General features: G+C 54.7%; 1 protein-coding gene across 4 annotated transcripts in view; it reads left to right on the top strand.

Moving 5' to 3' along the window:
* Window positions 1-17466, top strand: part of Eogt (EGF domain specific O-linked N-acetylglucosamine transferase) — a 30389-nt gene extending 12923 nt beyond the window's left edge. For 3 of the 4 annotated variants that reach the window (XM_076841127.1, XM_076841126.2, XM_076841128.1), the window contains exons 11-20: window positions 1172-1275; window positions 5676-5768; window positions 6077-6148; window positions 6232-6318; window positions 7345-7413; window positions 10639-10700; window positions 11915-12034; window positions 13305-13407; window positions 15452-15547; window positions 17393-17466. In XM_076841127.1, the coding sequence (XP_076697242.1) occupies window positions 1172-1275; window positions 5676-5768; window positions 6077-6148; window positions 6232-6318; window positions 7345-7413; window positions 10639-10700; window positions 11915-12034; window positions 13305-13407; window positions 15452-15547; window positions 17393-17446 (860 nt within the window). In that variant the 3' untranslated portion in view covers window positions 17447-17466. Of the gene's footprint in view, window positions 1-1171; window positions 1276-5675; window positions 5769-6076; window positions 6149-6231; window positions 6319-7344; window positions 7414-10638; window positions 10701-11914; window positions 12035-13304; window positions 13408-15451; window positions 17325-17392 lie in introns of those variants that run through there. The other variant, XM_076841129.2, reaches the window with a different exon arrangement.
* Window positions 17467-22393: the final 4927 nt, after the last annotated feature.

Here is a 22393-nt window from a genome sequence, read left to right as displayed (position 1 = left end):
CCTTTCTATCCCCTCCACTCTTAGCCGGGGAGGATGAGCGTGGGGTAGCAGGTGAGGCCCTGGGCACGTTTTCCCAGGGTACAGCCTGAGTCTGCCCTCATCCACACGTCCTCCTTGGACCGAGCACTGTCCCTGCATGCTCCGTCCCTCCATCCATGTCCAGAACTCCCTAAGTGTCACCCGGGAGCTAATGTGGCTGTGTGGATGACCCGGGGGAGGGGCACGCATTCTTCCAGAACTTTATTTTTCTTGTTAATTTGAAAATATGCCCTTTGCCAAAATTTTTCTGGGTTAAAAAAAAAAAAAAATGAGCCTTTCCAAACATCCTCCAAGATGCTAGGTTGCAAAGAACTTAATAACTTGCTCTTATTGTCTGGCACACGATGTTGTCATTCACTGCGGAAATGAACTCAGAAAGTTGTCCGGCTTCTGCTCCCGAGACTCCCTGTTTTCCTTTCACCCGGCTTTTTCCTTCCTTGAACCTGCATGTCTTAGATGCCCCTCCTTGGGACGCCACCCCCTGTTGATTGGCAGGATTCAGGTTGAGTGCTGGGTGCTGCACACCCACATCACGAGGTTTTTAATGACTGGCATGAGAACTCGCAGGGGGTGGCAGCTGCAGCCCCTCCACTGTGCCCTAGTGGGCCCTGGCTGGCTGAAGGTCTCACTCTGTGCCAGACTCGGGGATGGACACTTGGAGGTGCCTCCACTTTGGATTCTTGGGGCAAAGCAGGAGCTCAGGCTTAGCTGTTCCCGTTTCCAGCGGAGAAGCCACGCTGGGCCCCTGTGAGCCCTGAGTGGACTGCCCAGCACTGTGCGCCTTTAGCTGGAGCATCCCGGGTCACCTCCTCTCAGCAGGAGCTGGCTCGTGTTTTCCCAGCAATAGTGTGGGCAGTAATCAAGCAGGGCAGAAGGGACAAGAACGGAACCTACCAAAATGCCAGTTGTCCCCCTCACCACCCGTACAGCTGGGAATGTGTCCTGCTGAACTGACGTTTTCAAGAAGTGATCAGAAAGAATAAGGGTTAGTCTTTGTGTTCCTGGTTCCTGACCTGTTTGCTTCCCCCACTTATGTCAACTCCAAGTCCATCCCAGGGCTGGGGACCGGGTGGAGGTGGCTTCCTGCTTGTGCTTGAGGGCTGGTTGAGGTGGACGTCTTTCCGTACACCAGGTATCAACATGTACCACCACTTCTGCGACTTCGTCAATCTCTACATCACCCAGCACGTGAACAACTCCTTCAGCACGGACGTGTACATCGTGATGTGGGACACTGTAAGTACCCGGGTGTGCTCCGCCTTCACCCTGCCACTCAGGATGTGACCCGAGGCAGAACTTCCCCACACAGACGTAACTCTGTCCCCACGTACGTGTGCAGCACACGTACACAGCCTAGTAGCTTGGGCACACTTGACGGTGATGGTGGCATCTGCAGGGGAGGTTGCCCACACCAGGGAGTTGCCCACACCAGGGAGTTGCCCACACCATGGGGGGTCCTCTGTGGTTCAGCTGAGCATCCTGACTCCTGTCCTAGATGCTCATGCCCCCAGGATGATGTTGCAGGCGGGTGGCGGCCTGCTGGCTGGCGGGCCAGCACCTGGCATCTCTTGGAGGGAGTCACAGCAGCCCACACAGCACGGCCCAGGTGCACGGAGGCCAAGTCCCACCTGGGGCAGGTACCACTGCCACGGCTGAGGAGCCTCGAGGCCCAGGGGCCAATACCACCAGGAACAGCTGCATTGGCAAGACCCCCAGATCCCTGCAGGACCATGCCCAGTGCCAAGAGTCACGGTGCCAGGGAAGCCTAAGCCTGGCTCCTCAGCCCAGTGCAGCCCCCTGCCGAGTGTCTTTTTAAATCAGGAGAACTGTTGTCTAGAAACCTCACTGCTGCGGGCCATTGTCATTCCCAGAGGGCACTGGACACATGGTTCCCTGCAGACAAGGAAGAGCCCGGGTCACAGGGCTCCTCTGTGGCTGAGGGGAGGTTGTGACCATGGCCCCCAGACCTTTGCTGGAGTCCGTGGGAGCGGGCACTGTGCCCCAGGGCCTGCGCTCCCCTTTCCTGCTCCCCCACATACGCTCTCTCTGTGTCCAGCGTTGCTGCCCCGCCCCCCATCCATTTCCTGGAAAGGTCTCTGAGCACAGGAAGTCGGTCCCTTCCTGTCTTCTTCCGGTGCGAGTGCTCGCAGGGCGGCCAGGACATCCGTCAGAGGGCCTGCATGGCTCGGCAGGCGGTTTGGCCCTTTACAACAGGACACCTGCCATCCTTGCCTGCCCTCCTCCCCCGTGGACGAGGGACTGCGGTTTCCAGAGGAAGGGAGGCCCGGCCGGCAGGGAGTGCTGGAAGGTGCACGGCCAGCGAGGGGCCAGGGCTCCACTGTGGCTTGGAACCCCCTGGGTGCCTTGTTGCCTTCCTGTGCAGTATGGAAGGACCCACGAGTCCACAGCAAGCTTCCCCCGCACTTTCCAGAGGCTTCCGTTGCGTCTCTCGTGTCTCCCTGGGTGGCCTCGGGCAAGCTGAGCCAGGCTCTGCACCTGGCCTTCTGTGTGCCCGCTGGGGTGGGACGAGGCATGTGGCCATGGGAAGATCATAGCCACCTGGTCTCTGGACACACGAGGTCGGGGCAGTCTGGCCCTGACTGGTGTGGACGGGCAGGGCAGGCGAAGCCACTGGCCTGGGTGGCTGTCCTGGTGTCACCTTCCTTCTCCACTGCCCCGGCATCCGTCACCATCTGTGCTGTCAGTCAAGGGTGCCGCAGTCTCTAGCTGGGCACAAATCAAGAGTCTCCACACAGCTTGTAGATTCAAACAGCAATTCTTTATTCCCGAACTCACACTGGCCGTCTACAAACACGTTCTGGGGGAATCCACGTTCTCTGCCCAAATCCACTCTCCCAAATCCACACTCTGCCCAAATCCACTCTCTCCCAAATCCACTCTCTGCCCCAATCCACTCCGCATGGGCTTCTGTCTCCCAAAATATATTGTCTGACCCTAAGCACTCAAGAGGAACTCAGCAGCAGGATACGCCCTATTCCAAAAGAGGAACACCCTAATCTCCTATTACTAAACCACCCTATTCTAAAGGGGGAACACCCTAATCTCCTATTATGCTAAACCGCCCTATTCTAAAGGGGGAACACCCTAAACACGGATCCTGCCCTGGTCCTTGAGCAAGGTCACCTTTCAGAAGTCCTTCCACTAGACAGCATGGGAGTAAGCTGGCAAGGAATTTGTCATACCTACTTGGCTGATGGCTCCCAGCACAAGGGCCCTTGCTCATGGCTTGGGATGTCCACATGGGCAGCAGGCAGCCGCTAGTCACTCCAGAGTCCAGGCTGCGGGAGCTTCAGGGCAGGTGTGGGGAGCAGAGGGTCTTGTGGGTGCTGAGCTCCTCTGTGCTGGCCGGGCCTTAGGGAAGCAGTGTGTGACCCGCTGTGACCTGCCTCCTCCAGGTGGACGGTATTGCCAGAGCCGGTGCTGACGGCCTCTGGGGAGTCCTCTGCCGTGGACAGGGAGGTGGCTGTAGTTGCTGGTCGGACCTTGGTGACACTTCACATGCCGCCACCAGGTGGCCCATGGGGCCTTCTGGCTCCTGCTTGTCCAGTCCAGCAGTTCAGTGGCTCCCTTCAGGCACACACAGAGGCACTGTCCTCCAGACGCCTCTCTGGGGACACTGACGGGCGCTGGCCTCTCACAGACTAGGAGGTTTGCTATTTCTCTGCACCTGTGAAAGTCACAGAGGGGTGTGGGTCTCAAAAGTCTCCCTCTCCATGTCCACGGTCCCCCAGGGGACGGCAGTTGGCCTGTGAGTGAGTCCCTGGCAGGACTCTGCCTTATTCAATCAATGGGGAGAAGTTCAGTGGTGACGTGTGACGCACGACTGGATCAGCCAGGGTCACTGCAGGTGAGTTGGGCGGCTGCTAAGTGACCACACAGAGACAGGACAGACCTTTCTTGGGGTTCAGTGACGGTTCCTCGACCTCAGCTCCCACAAAGGAGGCAAGAGAGGCAGCAAAGGAGGGAGCTCACCTGAAGCCCTCCTATTTATTAGGGGGAAGACATTTGAGGAAGTGCCACCCAAATAAGGCAAGGGGTCATGTTTCAGGGGGTGGCTTGGCGATGTCTTGGGGTCAGCAGATTGACCTCTTAGGAGGCCACACCCATGTCACATGCTGTGTGGGATCACAGGCAGAGCAAGAGACAAGGACACACATGTCACATGGCCCAGTCAGAGCAGCACGTCAGTCCAGTCCCCTCGTGTGCTCAAACGTGCGCAGCTCACACACACGGCCCAGGCTGGCTCGCCACAGTGACGTGCCTTGTGTGTGTGTGTGTTTTTAACACCCAAAACCCAACAACCCAATTCAGTAATAAATGGGCAAATGAACTAAACAGGCACCTCCCAAAAGAAAAAAAAATGAGTAACAAAAATGTAAAAGAAACCTTCAGCATCCCTAGGAATCTGGGAAATACAAATCAAAACTATACCGTGACTCCGTCTCACTCCAGCCAGAAAGGCATCCATCAAGAATACAGACCACAGTAAAACCTGGAGAGGATACGGGTCAAAAGAACACCCCCCACTGTTGGTGGAACGATAAACTAGCACAACCACCATGGAAATTGGTCTGGAGGCTCCTTTAAAGACTAGGTGTGGAGCCACCACGCGACCCAGCCATAACACTCCTCGGTATTTATCCCAAAGAATTAGCTGGGCATGGCATATGCCCAGCAGCTCAGGAGGCTGAGGCAGGAGGATCTTGAATTCAGAGCCAGGTTTAGCGACAGCAAGGTGCTAAGCAACTCAGTGAGACCCTGACTCTAAATAAAATACAAAATAGGGCTGAAGATGTGGCTCAGTGGGTGAGTGCACCTGAGTTCAATTCCCGGTGACTGCCCCCCAAAAAGAACCAAAGTCATCCTACTACAGAGATCCATGCAGACCCATGTCTATAGCAGCACGATTCATAGTAGCCAAACCATGGCACCAGCCAGGTGTCCATCAACGGATGCATAAACAAAGGAAATGGGGTCTATACACACGATGCAGTTCCACCCAGACATAATGAAGAAGGAAATCCTGCCAACCAATCCTGAAAAGTAAGGGGAGACCGGTGTGTGCCATACTTGGGTTTAATATTGATGTGATTTCTGTTTTAGTCGGGTTCATCACTGCTGTGACCAAAAGACCTGACAAGAACAATGTTAGAGGAGGGAAAGTTTATTTGGGGCATTGTATTTTTGACTTTAGGGTTTTGGAACCCTTTCTCGCTATGACGTGTCTGTAAAGCATGATGCTGTCTCTGACAGTCTTTGCTCATGGAGCGGGGGAGCATGCATACAGATGGTGCCATGTCTGTGCTGAGTGCATCTGTGGCACACGTAGACGTGGCACAGAACACCCCACAGCAGCTGTGGTTTCGGAGACGTGCGAATGCAGGCTGGGGGTGAGCAGAGCTGTTGGCAGCTGCCATGCAGCTGAGAGGAGGTCTGTCCTTCCCGTGCAGCGTGGCTCGGCCCCTGTGCGGCTCTGCTTGTCCTGTGTGCGTGTGTGTGGCTTGTCTGGGATCCCAGCGTGACTCTGTACCAACGGGCAAAGTCGGGTTTTGCAGCCATCTTGAGAAGCCGGCCGTGCCCTTCGCTGACCCTCCCCTGTCCTGTTCCTCTCCCAGAGCTCCTCTGGATACAGGGACCTGTTCTCCGAGACCTGGAAGGCCTTCACGGACTACAACGTCATACACCTGAAGACCTACGACTCCAAAAGGGTACGGGAAGCCTCTCTGTGAATAGCTGTGGCCTGCAGATACGTCATGGGAGTCTCTGTGAGCGCCTACCGTTGGCTTCTCATGTCTCGGTCTCTTTTGTTGTAACTAGAGTTCTTCTTGTTCCATTGACCATATACTTGTGCAAGCCTTTTTATTTTTTGTGACTTTTCAAAAAAAAAAAAAACGTGAATTGTATTCTCTTGGGAATAGCTTGCTGTACAAAGTATTTTGATGCAATAACGGAGATGAGCTTTCCAAGATGACGGGGCTCTCTGTTCTCTTGCCCTTTATCGGGTCTTCCTTCTCAGGTGTGCTTCAGGGACGCCGTGTTCTCGCTGCTGCCCCGCATGCGGTACGGGCTCTTCTACAACACCCCGCTGGTAAGTGCTGCGGGCGGCAGGTGCGCAGCGCAGAGCCCCTGGGCCCTCGAAGGCGCTCAGCCTGCCTCCTGTGCTCCCCCTAGATCTCCGGCTGCCAGCACACGGGGCTGTTCAGGGCCTTCTCCCAGCACCTGCTCCACAGACTGCACATCAGGCAAGAGGGCCCCCAGGTAAGGGTGCGTTCCCTGTGGGTCCTGGGGGAGGCCTGACCTTTCCGTCCCAGTGAAAAGCAACAAGGCCTTGGCGGGGGAAGAAGGACCAGGAGACGGTGTAGCCTGGGCTGGGGTTTCAGATGGGGCCGTGTGATTGTGGGCGTCAGCAAATGTCCACAAAGAGCTGCCCCTTGCACACCTCCTCCCCTGTTGTGTCCCCTTCGGTGGCCACATCTCCCACCTTCTCCTGGATCCCCTGTACACACACACACACACACACACACACACACACACACACACACACGACCCCGGCCAGAAGCCCACGCTGCCGACCCAGAGCCCAGCCGCGGTGTCGGGAACAGATGGGTCTTGGTGGCTGAGGTAGAGGTGTCTGTGGTGACTTTGAACTGACACAGCACGACGGTGCGTATTTGGGGGCACGTTGTGATATTTAGATACATGATACGAAGTGTGATGCTCAAGGGAGAGAATGGGGCACGCCCTCCGTCTCTCCCAGGCGCTATGTCCTGGAGTGTTCTGGTCCTGTCTCCCGGCACGTAGCGATGGCCTCTGTCAAGCCTGGTCACTGCATTGCTGCAGAGTGCTGGAACTTAGTCCTCCTCTTAGCTCGGTTTAGTACCTGCTAACCCACCCTTCTCGTCCTGCCTGCCCTCCCCACTTCCCAGCCTCCGGCGTCCCCTGTTCTATCCCTGCTTCTGGAGATCAGCTTCCTAGCCCACGTGGTGCCTGTCTCTGGACCTCGCTGTGCGCATTTCTTCCATTTTCATCTACTTTGTCCTCTGTGGCAGGGGGACATTTCTTCTTATGGCTGAGTCACATTCCACCGTGTAGACATGGCGCTTGTGCTCCTCCAGGGGACACGCTTGTGGTCCCCGAGAGCCAGGTGGGGAGTCCAGCCAAACGTGCACTGTCCTGGGGGCGTCCTGGTCGGGTTTCTCCTGTGGAAACCGCATCTTAGGTCCAGGTGTCCACCGTCCATCCAGACACATGTGCCATTACTTTCCATTCTCGTTTTGACTACAGGACGGAAAACTTCGAGTCACCATTCTCTCCCGGAGCACAGGATATCGCAGAATACTGAACCAAGATGAGGTCAGTTTCCCATGTGCTTGTTTAAGATCCTCCCACGGGATTCACCGCCTGACCAGTGACCGCTGTGTTTCCACATGGCTTGAGAATCTTCGGTTTGAAACTCTGCTGTCAGGGTCTTGGACATCTTGACGCCTGTCCAGGTTTAGTTGCTGGACTTGACTGGTGGGTGGAAGTCCCCACACCACCTCTGCCCGGGCCAGCTTGCCGTGCTGCGAGTGTCCCTGAGCCCTGGCTGAGCCAGGAGGGCAGCAGCGCTGGAGTCCTGCTGCCACACCACAGCCGCAGTGGCAGCTGTCGCCCTCCAGGAGAGCCAGTGGCAGTTTGCAGGGTGTCTCTGGGAGATGGTTGATGGCGTGTGGCAATGCTGTGGCCCTGGCAGCAGATACAGGTGCAGAGTCTCTGTCCACTTCTGGGACTGGCTTAGGAATTGCTCGCCTCTTGGCATCCCAGTCCCTTTCCGCAGCTCAGGTCACGAAACTGTCTTTCTCCTCAGTGAGGTGGCCGCGTCAGGCCTGTAGAGCTGCGGGCCCCGAGGGTAGCCAAGGGTAGCCGCCAGAGTGCAGCGTGGGCCACACTGTGGAGGGCTGGAGGCAGCTCAGGGCAGGTCTGGGTTCCATCCCAGCCCACACAGGAAACCCGCTGAGCAGCTGCTGAGCCAGGCTTTCAGCAATATAGGGAGGGTCCCTGCCCCGTGGAGCTGGATAGACAGACGAGGAACAGGCAGGTCAGCCTGTGGGGGGACCTCAGGAGCCGGAGTGTGTGCAGGAAGCTCTGCAGGTGCTGGGTGGAGACCAGGAGGTGTGAAGGGAAACGTGGAGAGGGGCCGCCCGTGAGGAGCCTTCATCAGAGTGGAGTCCTGCCAGGGAAAGCCCTCCCGGGCAGAGGTGGGGTGCTCCGGTGGAACAGGCTTCTGTTGTTCTGGAAATGGGGACAACCTAACGTGGCTGCAGCATCTCCAGGGAGCTGGGGATATCAGAGGAGCTCAGCGGGGTGTGGTGCGGCCTGTGGGCCAAGGTCAGGACCTGGACTTTGTTCCAGTGTGAGTTGAGAGCCCTGAGCAGGGTGTGGTGGGCAGGATAGCTTCCCCTGTCCCTCTGCCTTGTGCTCAGCCCTGGGTCCTATGAATAGGGCGGGTGACACGGTGAGGGCTGTTGCAGCAGCAGGTGGACTCAGCGTCCCGGTGCTGCCTTGGAATAGGAAGGCCACCTGGATCCCTCACTGGGCAGCTATCCCAGATGGCCTGGAACTCTGTCCACCGTCCACCACAACCTCTGCCCCTGCCCGGGGAGCTCTTCCCTTGGCTGGGTTCACATCTCAGCTTATCTGTCCTTGCAGGGGAAGAGGAGGAGGGAGAAGGCCAGGGAGGGGAGGAGGATTAGGGAGGCTCAGGGGTGCTGGCTGTGAAGGTGGGGGAAGGGCCTAAGCCTCAGCCATGGAAGGTTCCAGGCGCTGGGGAGGGGAGTCTCCCATAGGGACAGAGCTGTGGAAGGGTGCACTGTGCTGTTTAAGCTCTGGATTCCTAGTGACTTCTTACAGCTCCGGGTAGAAGACAAACACACCCCAGATACACGGTGGCTTATGTAGCCGCGAGTCACTCTGGTGCCAGTCACTCTGGCTGCAGTCACTCTGGCTGTGGGAGTGTGTGCGGGAGCTGGATAGGAGCTGGATAGCAGCTGCAGCCCGGGGAGGGAGGGTGAGTTCCAGAGCCAGGCCCCGGGTGCCGACGGAGAGGTGTGGAGAGCCGAGTGTGGCCCCCAGGCTCTCAGCTTGAGCAGGAAAGTGGGACTGAAGCAGAAGACATTTGGGAAGACCAGGGGGCAGACTTTGATGGATAAAGTATTGACATGGGTCAATCTGCTGTGAGCAGGATGTTCCTGGGGGTCCAGGGGCTGTTGGGAGAGAGGACCAGGTGTGTGAGGGGCTGGGGTTCTCCGTCAGAGGAGCGTGTGCTGGGTAAGAGCCCGGGTTCTGGGGGCAGAAGTCCCAGACTTGAGTTTGGCCCTGCGTTTGCCAGCCGGGAGAGCCTGAGGAAGTTAACTCTCATTTATAAATGGGCTTCGTCTTCATGGTATTTACTGATTTTTTCCTTTCCTTTTTAATTTATTTTTATTTTTTGGTGCTGGGAATTGAAGCCACAGGTTCTTTACTACAGAGCAATATCCCTCACTTAGTTACTTAGACTGACCTTGAACTTGGGATCCTCCTGTCTCGGCCTCTCAAATTGCTGGGATTACAGGCGTGCACCCCTGGGCTGTGCTAGGCTTCGGTGTGATTTTTGTGAGAATTAAGTAAAATGACTTAAAGTACTTACAAATGCCTGCATAGCTGCTTGGGGTGGCACATGCCTATAATCTCAGTGACTTGGGAGGCTGAGGCAGGAGGATCCTGATTTCAAGGCCAGTCTCAGCAACTTGGGGGAGACCTTATCTCAAAATTTTGAAAAAGGGGGTAGGGATATGAAAGAATGGTAAAATACCCCTGGGTTCAATCCCCAGCACCACAAAAAACAAACCCAAAACAAATGCCTGCCCATCAATGCGTTTTTGAAACCTTGGTTTACAGTACTGGTGGTTCTGGGTGCTGAACCCTGGGCCTCCTGCCTGCTGGGCAAGCTCTCCCCACGGAGCCAAGCCAGCTGTCTGGCGCCCTGTAAATGCTGACACTGCTGTGGGTGTCACTTGTGCCCCAAGGCCACGTGACACAGTGCAGAAATCACTGGACGGCGCGACCCACCGCGTTGGGTCACTGTGGCTGCTGGGACCGAGAGAACCCTGGCCACGTTTTGGATACACGTCAATCATGCTTCCACACTTTTTCCACCAAAACATCAGTATTTCCAGAGCCTGGGCTCCAGGATGTCACTGATGATTGGTTCTGAAATGAGACGGTGGGAAGAAAACCAGCAGAATGTCTGGAACATTGTAGGTGGCGGCTAATGCTGTAGCGGTGGGTGGTGCTGTGCGGCATTTGCCCGTGCTGAGCACCTGTGCCCCGGGGCGGACTCCTTTCAGCCTCAGACAAAGCTCTACGCTGGGGTTGGGGGTGGGCGAGGGTGTTCAGAGGGTGGAGTCAGGATTAGAACTCTCCTGAGTTCCGAACAGTGGCCCCGAAGGATACTTCTCACCTGAAGGATGCCACGTGCAAAAGCAAGAAGCTTCAAAACCAATGGAGGAAAGCTAGAAGGGAAGGAGGGAGAAAAGTCCCCACTGTTTTCCGTTTTTCCAGCTCGCCAATAAACTGAGGACCGTGCCTAGGTTTGAAGTCCGCCTTGTGGATTACAAGTACGGGTAAGTGGCAGCCCCGCGTGGCACACGCTGTCCCCCGGCTGTGGTGATGGAGAGCCCTATTCCAGGGGAGCCGTTAGCGCTCGGAGGCCTGGACGGGGTGTCAGACCCCAGTGTGAACACAGGCATGGAGGTGTGGAGATGGTCAGGGCACAGGGCACCTCTGTGTGGCCTCCTGGGCTTACGTTGTGACACCACGGTGTTATCCAGGAGAAGTGCAGATCCAGGTTTTCATGTGGCATTTCTCACTCAGAGCTTCATGGTTATGTAGCTGGGTCCATCCCCGTTACATAGTTTTGAAGGAACTGAAAATGCTGATGTTAAGGCTGATGTTTGGCTCAAAATTTTGAGAAAGTGTCTCCCCAAGTTGCTGAGGCCGATCTTGAAATCAGCGGCTTTGGGCTGATGTCTGGCTCAGAGTTTGCACATCCGTCGGTGTTGAAAGAATGCACATGTGACTTCATGTGCGAGGTGTGTAATTGGATCTATTCCCAGGTGAAGTGTCAGGTGTGCCTCCAGCAAAGGCCGGAGGGTGCGCTGGTGGAATCCGAGGGCATTTCCGTGGTCCAGAGGGCACAGAGGAACTCGCATCACACAAGGGGAAATTCATTTTCGTTTTTAGAGAGCCCTCTTCTTACCCTGAGGCAGTTTTAGTTTGCTGATGCATAACCCTCCTAACGTGTTTTTCATGGTAACGGGAGCAGGCTCAGGCTCACAGCCTCGCCCTGCAATACCATCTACCTGGGTGTGAAGGATGCTTTTTTGATTATATCCATTTATATAGTTTTGTTGATGTCATGCATCACTTGTTTTCTGCATAAGGTAGCTAACAAGGTTCTTTTTAGAAATGAAAGTCCAAAAAGACCAGTGAGGGGTGGGGTTGTGGCTCCATGGTAGAGCACTTGCCTAGCATGCAGGAGGCACTGGGTTCGACCCCCAGCACCACAGAAAAGTAAATAAATAAAGACATTGTGTGCGTCTACAGCTAAAAACATATTTAAAAAATAAAAAGACAAGCGTACTTAGAATAATGTTGAATTATTAGGAAATTAAGTTGTTGATTACAAGAGTATGCTTGAAATTGGCAAAAAGAAAAAGAGAAAATGGAGGGGTGGAGTGTGACTTCAGTCAGGAATGGCACGTGTACAAACGTTCCCTGGAGCCCCAGCCCAGGGCTCCTCCCTGCTCCTCACCCTCTTGTGTTCGGCACGTTACAGAAAGTTCGCGTTCTTGGATCAACTGAGGTTCACGCACAACACCGACATATTCATTGGGATGCACGGAGCAGGTCTCACCCACCTGCTGTTCCTCCCGGACTGGGCTGTCGTGTTCGAACTGTGAGTATTGGGGCTTCTGGGGGGTGGCTACTGCTGACTGTCACTCTGAGCGTCACAGGGTCTTCCCAGGCACCTGGTGCCTTGCGGGAGTCTGGGAGGTCCTCGGCAGCCTGGCGGTGCGCCTCTGAGCAGCTCACCTGCTCACCCCGGCTCGCTCCCCAGGGTGACCCCAGTTTCCCTCCTGCCTGCCTCTCCCACTGCGAGCGTCTCCAGCCGTCAGCATAATGACTGTGTTGAGAGAACCTGAAGCTGAGGATGCACGGCTTTAGTTGGTCGAGCGCTGACTCAGCCTGTGCGGGGCCTGGGTTGCGTCCACAGCACTGGAAAGATTTTACAAAAGAGGGAATCTGTATGTCTCCTGCACGACCCAGCCCTCGCCTGCCGCTTCCTCTAGTGCTCGCTGGCTACCTGCTCAGGAAGTCCAGGCCACGGAGAAAATGCTTGTCAGGGCGTGCCTGTACCTCGGTGGTCACCTTGGGGCATGGTCTTCCCTCCCACAATGTGGTCAGCACCATGTCCCATCTTTGCTTCCAAACACTCTAACAGCAATCCCGGTTATTTTATTTCTCCTCTGCGTATCTGAATATCTTGGTGGAATGGCTTCATTTTTAAAATGAAGTGACTCGTTATTTAAACAGGAGGCTCTGATTTAAGAACCTTGTCATAAACTTCCAGTGCTCTGCGAGACTGTGTGTTGGAGAGGTCTCCAGATGGGGGTGAGTTCGATAGCAATGCATCTCTCCTAGTGGGGGCAGCAGGATGGAAGACGGGAGGAAGGAGAGGAACGTCACCAAGGAAAGGTGGACGTTGGCGCCCTGAGCCTGGCATCAGGCTCCACGTCCTGCCTTGGCTAGCTGGCTGCCTGACCTGGGGTCTTCCACCTGTGCAAAGACGTAACCTGTTTCAAGACAGAGTCAAGTTCACAGGCAGTGGGTCCCACTGAATAAGGCCAGTCCCCTCCGCCCCTTGATCTTACTCTGCTTTGTAAAGGTTAAGGCAAGCTTCTGAGAATTTATTTATTGAGTTCCTTGTTTTGTTGTTTGTGCTGGAGATCAAACCCCAGGCCTGGTGCATCCTAAGCAAGCACTCCACCACTGAACTACAGCCCCAACTCGGAGAATTTTAAAAATATCATCTTTTTCAATGTTGCTGTTTACAAAAGCTTTTACAAGAGCGTATTTGGGTGCTACATGTCTTTTCCACATAGAATTGTGGACTGGGCAAATAAACCCTGGACAAAGCCTGGTGTCGTGACACCTTGTGTCCCCAGATACAACTGTGAAGATGAACGCTGTTACTTAGACCTGGCCCGGCTGAGAGGCATCCACTACATCACTTGGCAAAAGATGGACAAAATCTTTCGTCCGGAGAAGGTAAGATCTATCATTTTATTTTATTATTATTTTTTAAATGAATTCATTTATTTATTGTAATTAGGTATATATGACAGCAGAATGCATTTGGATTAATTCTACATAGTTGTACCATGACTTTTCATTTCTCTGGTTGTACATGATGTAGCGTCGCACCGTATGTGTAGTCATACATGTACCTAGGGTAATGGTGCCATCTCATTCCTCCATCTTGCTGCTCCCATACCCCTTCCTCCCCTCCCTCCCGTTTGCCCAATCACAGTTCCTCCATTTTTCCCATGCCCCCAGCCATTATGGATCACTATTTATTTATCACAGAGAACATTCGACCTTTGGTTTTTTGGGATTGGCTCAGTTTGTACTTAGCATGATATTTTCCAACTCCATCCATTTACCTGTAAATGCCATGATTTTATTCTCTTTTGATTCTGAGTAATATTCCATTGTGTATATATGCCACAGTTTCTTTATCCATTCATCTACTGAAGGACATCTAGGTTGGCTCCACAGTTTAGCTATTGTGAATTGAGCTGCTATAAACATTGATGTGGCTGTGTCCCTGTAGTGTGCTGTTTTTAAGTCCTTTGGGTATAGACCGAGGAGAGGGATAGCTGGGTCAAATGGTGGTTCCATTCCAAGTTTTCTGAGGAATCTCCATACTGCTTTCCAGAGTGGTTGAACCAATTTGCAGTCCCACCAGCAATGTATGAGTGTGCCTTTTCCCCCACATCCTCACCAACACTTATTGTTGTTTGTATTCTTGATAGCTGCCATTCTCAGTGGCATGAGATGACATCTTAGAGTAGTTTTGATTTGTGTTTCTCTAATCATTACAGATGTTGAACATTTTTTCATATATTTGTTGATCGAATGTGTATCTTCTGAGAAGTGTCTGTTTGGCTTCTTAGCCCATTTATTAATAGGATTGTTTGTTTTTTTGGTGTTAAGGTTTTTGAGTTCTTTATATATCCTGGAGATTAGTGCTCTTTCTGACACACATGTGGCAAAAATTTGCTCCCCAAATGCAGGCTCTCTATTCACCTCACTGATTGTTTCTTTTGCTGAGAAGAAGTTTTTCGGTTTGAGTCCACCCCATTTATTGATTCTTGATTTTATTTCTTATGCTTTAGGAGTCTTGTTAAGGGAGTCAGGGCCTGATCTGATGTAATGAAAATCTGGGCCTACTTTTTCCTCTATTATCCTCAGGATCTTTGTTCTAATTCCTAGGTCCTTGATCCACTTTGAGTTGAGTTTTGTGCATGGTGAGAGATAGAAGTTTAGTTCCATTTTGCTGCATATGGACTTCCAGTTTTCCTACCACCATTTGTTGAAGAGGCTGTCTTTTCTCTAATGTATTGTTTTTGGCTCCTTCGTCTAGTCTGAGATAACTATTTATGTGGGTTTGTCTCTGTGTCCTCTATTCTGTACCGTTTGGTCCACATGTCTATTTTGGTGCCAATACCATGCCATTTTTGTTACTATTACTTTGTAGCATAGTTTAAGTTGTGGTATTGTGATGCCTCCTGCTTCACTCATATCATTTTAAACAGTCTAAAGTGTCTGCCTATTAAAGCGGAGTGATCATCGAATGGCAATACAAAGATAAGACTGTTCTTCTCCAACTAGTGAGTTATCATATAGGACCTTGGCAAACTGGATAAAGTTCTAATATCTCTAAGACAGTTTTATGAAATCTGGGCAGAGAAAGGTCGAGTGGATCAGCACAGCAGGAATCAGCAGCTGGTCCTCTGCTGTTTTGGGAAGTAGATTTTACCAGGAGTGGCCACGCTTGTGCTTGTGTTGTTTATGTCACCCATATCTGCCTGGGCGCTCAGTGGAGAGCTGAGTGACAGACTGGGAACCTATGGTCACACGGTCAGCAGGTGGAAAATGTTGATTGCCACTGGACCTTTCTAGAGTTTGCCGACCTCGGATGTGTAGCCTCAGTGGAAAGAGCTGCCTTGGCTAAAGTCCAGTACTTCCCTGGGTGTGAGGAAAGCCCACCCTCAGTAGTTTGTGGATCTGTGTTCTCTTGTTCCCACAGAGTGACCACCCAACTCTGTCTGATCATGAGAAGTTTAACAACTACTCTTTCGACGCAGAGGAATTCTTGCGCCTTGTCCTTCAGGCTGCCGACCAGGTACTGCAACACCCCAAGTGGCCCTTTAGGAAGTCTCACGACGAGTTATGAGGGCGTCGGGTCTGTGGGCAAGAAGAGGTTCTGCCCAGCTCCCACACCCGGCACACCACCTGGCAACACAGCGCCACGGGACCTTTTCCAGGCCAAACTACTTCCAGGACGTTTTGTGTTTTCTAGTCTTTGTTTCATGTGTTTGTTGTGTCACGGCTACAACAGCAATAACTTTGCACTGAAAAATGGACTTTTTTATAGTTTAAAACTGGGTGATTGAGCTTTCTTCTTAGGGATACCAAAGTTTTCAACTTTCTCAGCTTTAAAAACTTGTAACTGTTTTTGTAAAATTTCTTATGACCTGTTGGTATGTGGGCAATTCAAGAATGGCTCCTTTGCTTGCCGTTATCTGTTCATAACGCTGTCAGGAAAGGACACACACACACACACACGCATGCACACACATCGTGATTTTCAGTGCCAGGCTACAGGAGTGTCTTGCAGATCAGTGTCCAGCCCACTCCAGGCTGTGGGCATTGAGCACCTGAGCGAAACCTGCCACTGTGTTAACAGGTCCGCAGACATTGCATATTGCAGTTACGTTTTCCTCAAACGTTAACAACTCTGTGATAAACCCAATCAGTCCCTTGTGGCTGGTTTGCACTGACTCCTGTGGCTGCGGAGAGCGTCATGTTGAATTTGCAGGGAAAGAGTGGTCTCCACCGTGCAGGTATCTGTGGCTGCATAAGAGAGCACATCTACTTAAATCAGCAGCAAGTGTTCCTGTCTGTACAGATTTCAGTGGCCAAACAGAGAGGTTTTTTCCCCTAACAAAATAAGACAATAAAAAGGTAGACATGTGAATTATCCAATCAAATGAAATCCATAAAAAAAAAAAAAAAGTGACATCGATGAAAAAGAATACCAAAATGAAGTTCAACTCCAGGAACCAACTCATTACTTCCTGTTCATGAACTATAAATCTAGCCGTGAGAAGCTGTGGACTTTTTTTTTTTTGCACCGCAGAATGTGAAGTTCACATTGAAGAACCCTTGAGTCATCTAATTGGAGAGTAGTCACTTCTGTTTTTTAAAGTGGGGATTAGCAAATTACAGCAAAATGAAAGAATGTTTTTAAAATTTTTAGAGTTGTTAAAAAAAAAAAAAAAAAGAACATGCAACGGAGAAGTGATGTTCCAGACAAAATGTCTGTATCTAGAACTTGACAGAAGTTTGCTGACGTTTCCTTCAAAGAACTAGCACAAGCTTCTAGAGTAGTGCTATGTACTAAGAGAAGAAGACAGTGCATCACTCTGGGGAAAGCTCCGATTTGACTCTGAAATTCTATAAAAGGAACGACGGCATTATGCATTTTTAAATGACAGGTATTGCCCCAGTTGCTGGTGCGGGACAGAGTCCCCACATGGGAGGACTCGGGTGCCCTGCACCAGGCCCTGCTGTGCCCGCGTCAGGAAGGTAGAGACCTCTGAAATTGAAGTGTCACCATTTATCTTCTTACCTGCTTTTACAACACGTGGAAATGGGGCTCCCCAGACTATTGAGAATTTCAGAAATCTAGCACGATTTCACAGTAAAACTATTTGAATATTTAGCATTTAGAATACATTTTATACCAACAAGAATGTCCGTTTGACACTTTCGTTATGGAATTCGATCAGACTTTTAGGTGGGACCAAAGAAGGTCTTCAAGTTGTTATAATATTTAAAATGTCAAGTCTGATTTTTTTTTTTTTAAGACTTTGAAAGGGATGCATTTCATTGTCCATTTTGGGTATGGCTTTGGAATAAATTTTCTTATATTTCAATTAAATGGCTGAACCATTTTCATTTTCAGGGTTTCCTGTGTCTGAATGTTATCGACTGGCTTCTTCAACCTGGTAGTTGGTAGAATCTAAAAATTAAGGTGCTCACTGATGAAGAATTCAGCTTAATCGAATATTATACCTTACGTTTATTTCCTAGCTTTTTATTTGATGCTTTCGGTAAATGTGGATGGAGCCACTGCCGGGTCCTAGCGCCTGATGTAGGTTCTGGGGGAGGAGACAGATGGGGACAGCATAAGTACAACAGGGTGCCCGGCCCTGATGCGGGCGCGGAGGAGACCACAGCCAGAGAGGGCGGCGGAATCTGGGCTGAAGCTGGCCCTGCACACGGAAGAAGGGTCGGCGAGGTCCTCCTTGAAGATGTCACGTGGCAGTTCTGGGCGGAGGCGCAGAAGGGAGCAGTGCGGAACCCTAGGCAGAGAACATTCAGGAAGCCACACGTGCGTGGCCCTGGGGCAGCAGCAGCAGCTGCGGGGCCAGCTGAGGGGAGGTGACGGGAGCAGAGGCTGAGGCTCCCCTCAGTTGGTTCTGATTAACCCTTGGAGAGATCTGGACCAAGGGTGAAGACCCAGCTCTCCTAGCCACAGGGCGACTCCAGCCCCTGCTGGGAATGGGCTGTAGGGAGTCCTCTGGTCACTGCTGCCATGGTGGGTGGTGTGCTAGGAGGTGCTCGGGATCAACACCATGGGGAGCTGGGTGGGGGGACTTGGGCGGGGCGGTGATTGAGCTATGGAGCAGGCCCAGGTGAGCCTGTGGGGCCATCATCCACTCTGCAGTCCTTCCAAGGCCCCCAGGAGGCAGGGATGCCCACATCAAGAGGTCACAGATCAGGCCCTCTGCAGAGAGCCCTGCAGCGTTGGGCAGGGCACCTGCCTTCAACTGATTATGGGTCTGCCCTGGGGCCCATCAGCAGGCAGCATTCACTTACAGGGGCCTCTGCCCTACAAATGAGCCTCTGTCCTGATGGACCCTCCTGGTCTCCTACAATCTGGAGCAGGGCACATGAGAAGGCCCGGCCCCGCCCCTCTAGCAACTCCGCCCCTCTCGCAAACCCCGCCCCTCTCACAAACCCCACCTCTCTTGCAATCCCCGCCCCTCTCGCAATCACCGCTCCTCTGAAAATCCCCGCCCCTCTCGCAATCCCCGCCCCTCTCGCAATCCCCGCCCCTCTGGAAATCCCCGCCCCTCTCGCAATCCCCGCCTCTCTCACAATCCCCGCCCCTCTGGAAATCCCCGCCCCTCTCACAAACCCCACCTCTCTCGCAATCCCCGCCCCTCTGGAAATCCCCACCCCTCTGGAAATCCCCGCCCCTCTCGCAATCCCCGCCCCTCTGGAAATCCCCACCCCTTTGGAAATCCCCGCCCCTCTCACAATCCCCGCCCCTCTGGAAATCCCCAGCCCTCTGGAAATCCCCGCCCCTCTGGAAATCCCTGCCCCTCTGGAAATCCCCGCCCCTCTCGCAATCCCCGCCCCTCTGGAAATCCCCGCCCCTCTGGTAATCCCAGCCCCTCTGGAAATCCCCAGCCCTTTGGAAATCCCCACCCCTCTGGAAATCCCCGCCCCTCTGGAAATCCCCAGCCCTCTCGCAATCCCCAGCCCTCTGGAAATCCCCAGCCCTCTGGAAATCCCCGCCCCTCTCGCAATCCCCGCCCCTCTCGCAATCCCCGCCCCTCTGGAAATCCCCGCCCCTCTGGTAATCCCAGCCCCTCTGGAAATCCCCAGCCCTTTGGAAATCCCCACCCCTCTGGAAATCCCCAGCCCTCTCGCAATCCCCAGCCCTCTGGAAATCCCCAGCCCTCTGGAAATCCCCGCCCCTCTGGAAAGCCCCGCCCCTCTGGAAATCCCCGCCCCTCTCGCAATCCCCGCCCCTCTCGCAATCCCCGCCCCTCTGGAAATCCACACCCCTCTGGAAATCCCCGCCCCTCTGGAAATCCCCGCCCCTCTGGAAATCCCCGCCCCTCTGGAAATCCCCGCCCCTCTCGCAATCCCCGCCCCTCTGGAAATCCCCGCCCCTCTGGTAATCCCAGCCCCTCTGGAAATCCCCAGCCCTTTGGAAATCCCCACCCCTCTGGAAATCCCCGCCCCTCTGGAAATCCCCAGCCCTCTCGCAATCCCCAGCCCTCTGGAAATCCCCAGCCCTCTGGAAATCCCCGCCCCTCTGGAAATCCCCGCCCCTCTCGCAATCCCCGCCCCTCTGGAAATCCCCGCCCCTCTGGTAATCCCAGCCCCTCTGGAAATCCCCAGCCCTTTGGAAATCCCCAGCCCTCTGGAAATCCCCGCCCCTCTGGAAATCCCCGCCCCTCTGGAAATCCCCAGCCCTCTGGAAATCCCCAGCCCTCTGGAAATCCCCGCCCCTCTGGAAATCCCCGCCCCTCTGGAAAGCCCCGCCACTCTCACAATCCCCGCCCCTCTGGAAATCCCCGCCCCTCTGGTAATCCCCGCCCCTCTGGAAATCCCCAGCCCTCTGGAAATCCCCGCCCCTCTGGAAATCCCCGCCCCTCTGGAAATCCCCGCCCCTCTCGCAATCCCCGCCCCTCTCTCAGTCCCCGCCCCTCTGGAAAGCCCCGCCCCTCAAGCAATCCCCGCCCCTCTGGAAATCCCCGCCCCTCTCGCAGTCCCCGCCCCTCTGGAAATCCCCGCCCCTCTGGAAATCCCCACCCCTCTGGAAATCCCCACCCCTCTGGAAATCCCCGCCCCTCTGGAAAGCTCCGCCCCTCTCGCAATCCCCGCCCCTCTGGAAATCCCCGCCCCTCTCACAATCCCCGCCCCTCTGGAAATCCCCGCCCCTCTCGCAGTCCCCACCCCTCTGGAAATCCCCGCCCCTCTCACAATCCCCGCCCCTCTGGAAATCCCCGCCCCTCTCGCAGTCCCCGCCCCTCTGGAAAGCCCCGCCCCTCTTGCAATCCCCACCCCTCTGGAAATCCCCGCCCCTCTCGCAGTCCCCGCCCCTCTGGAAAGCCCCGCCCCTCTCGCAATCCCCGCCCCTCTGGAAATCCCCGCCCCTCTCGCAGTCCCCGCCCCTCTGGAAATCCCCACCCCTCTCGCAATCCCCGCCCCTCTCGCAATCCCCACCCCTCTGGAAATCCCCGCCCCTCTCGCAGTCCCCGCCCCTCTGGAAAGCCCCGCCCCTCTCGCAATCCCCGCCCCTCTGGAAATCCCTGCCCCTCTCGCAGTCCCCGCCCCTCTGGAAATCCCCGCCCCTCTTGCAATCCCCGCCCCTCTCGCAGTCCCCACCCCTCTGGAAATCCCCGCCCCTCTCGCAGTCCCCGCCCCTCTGGAAATCCCCGCCCCTCTGGAAATCCCCGCCCCTCTCGCAGTCCCCGCCCGGCTCCTCCTTGGCCATCGAGGCCTCACGGAAGGTCCAGACGCGCCAACACACTTGGCACAGCCTGTGGAACAGGCGCGGGAGCCGAGAAAGCTGAGGCCTCGCTGTCCGAGCCGTGGACGGCCCCTGCCGCCTCTGTTCCAGGCCTCTGGTGACCTCCTGGCCTCCCTGGGGGCACCCTTGGGAGCTGCCTGAGGAGGCCTGGCCGTGGGCCTGCGCCCAGCGCTCTGGTGCCCGTGATGGAGCGGCGGAGAGCACCAGGTGGGTGAGGCTGTGGCACCCGTCAGGCGGGGACCCGCGTGGGCACTGGGTGTGGAGGGACCAGTGGTCCAGGCCGGGCTCTGCTGCCCCTGCCCCGTAGCTCTCCCCCTGCCTCTCCTCACGGCGAGGCCACCAGGAGCTGGGCAGGGCGGGGCATCGGACCTGCGCCCCAGAGTCCCCAGTGGAGGCGTCCTGGGGAGGGCATAGTGGGCTGAGTCCCCACAGTTGCCACCGTTGTTCCTTCAGGTCTGCAGACAGGACGCTCCGTCCTTTGTGTGTCTCAGGCTCCGGTTCATGGTTAGGGTCAGGGTCAGGGTCAGCTTTGTCAAAGCAAGAAAGGTCAGAAGGTGGATAGGAGCTTGTCAGTGGAGACCCAGCCGCCGCCCCCCAGTGCCCTCTAGACAAGGTGACACCTGGAGCCACTACTGGCCCCACCCTGCTAGCCTGACTGGTGGGTTAAGATGGTCACCCTTGGGTGTGTACACCCAAATCCAAGCAGGACACTGGGAGGTGAGGGCATGGGCCAGGCCACAGACTCCTGGTGGTCAAGGTCATGGAGGGACATGGAGCACCTGGGAGGAGGGTCCATGGGGCAAGCACAGGAGAGGGTGCCCAGGCTCTCCCCTCCCAGCTGCCAGTCTTCCCTGGCCAGGTACTCTAGGTTGGCAGGCTGGAGGGGTGGGGAGATGGCCCTGGGGACAGCCAGCTGCAGAACAAAGGCAAGGGTGGCCGGCACAGCCGCAGCCCAGTGGCTCCCAGAGGAAGCTGATGAGGGCTGGAAGTACCCCCAATTTGAGAGATGGACAGGGAATGAGCTGTGGCTGAGCCCCTTCCAAGTGCCCTCCCCCAACGTCACTTTCCCCTCCTGTCCCAGAGGACCCATATGGCAGACTCCTTTTCCAGATGTGGTGAAAAATCCCCACAAACCCTCATGCACCCACTTGCACTGGGTCCCGTTGTTATTTTTCTAATTTACAAAACTTTGTAATGTGGTTTCTGGTTTCTCCCAAGGGTCATTACTTGCAAGTCAGGAGAGCCCTGGAGAACTGTCTAAGCAGTGGCCCCAGACGAAGGGACAGGAAGTTCTTGGGGGGACCCCCCCCCTCATTCCTGCTGGAGAGACCTGTCCAGGCCCACAGAGGCGGGCACACTCCTGCATGCGCAGGACAAGCCGCCCTTTTTCATGCTCCCCAGGATCACAGATGGCAGGAGGACCATAGGTGGGGTGGGAATTCAGCATGATAAGGAGATTACAGAGAGCAAAGTTGACTCTGGGTGACCCAGAAGAGGGCCTGGGTGGCTTTGGTTTAGGCTGGCTCTTCCAGGCCTTCTCTGAAGAGCCTTGTGAGTAAAGAGGAGACGGCTCCAAGGGCCGCGAGCAGGGCACAGGCCAGCCCAGGTGCTTCCAAGTCCTCGCCTGCAGCT

This window comes from Callospermophilus lateralis, chromosome 20, assembly GCF_048772815.1.
Source record: "Callospermophilus lateralis isolate mCalLat2 chromosome 20, mCalLat2.hap1, whole genome shotgun sequence".
In the NCBI taxonomy this organism is placed as follows: Eukaryota; Metazoa; Chordata; class Mammalia; order Rodentia; family Sciuridae; genus Callospermophilus; species Callospermophilus lateralis.
Note: the sequence above shows the minus strand (reverse complement) of the source record. Positions and strands in the feature narration are given on the sequence as shown.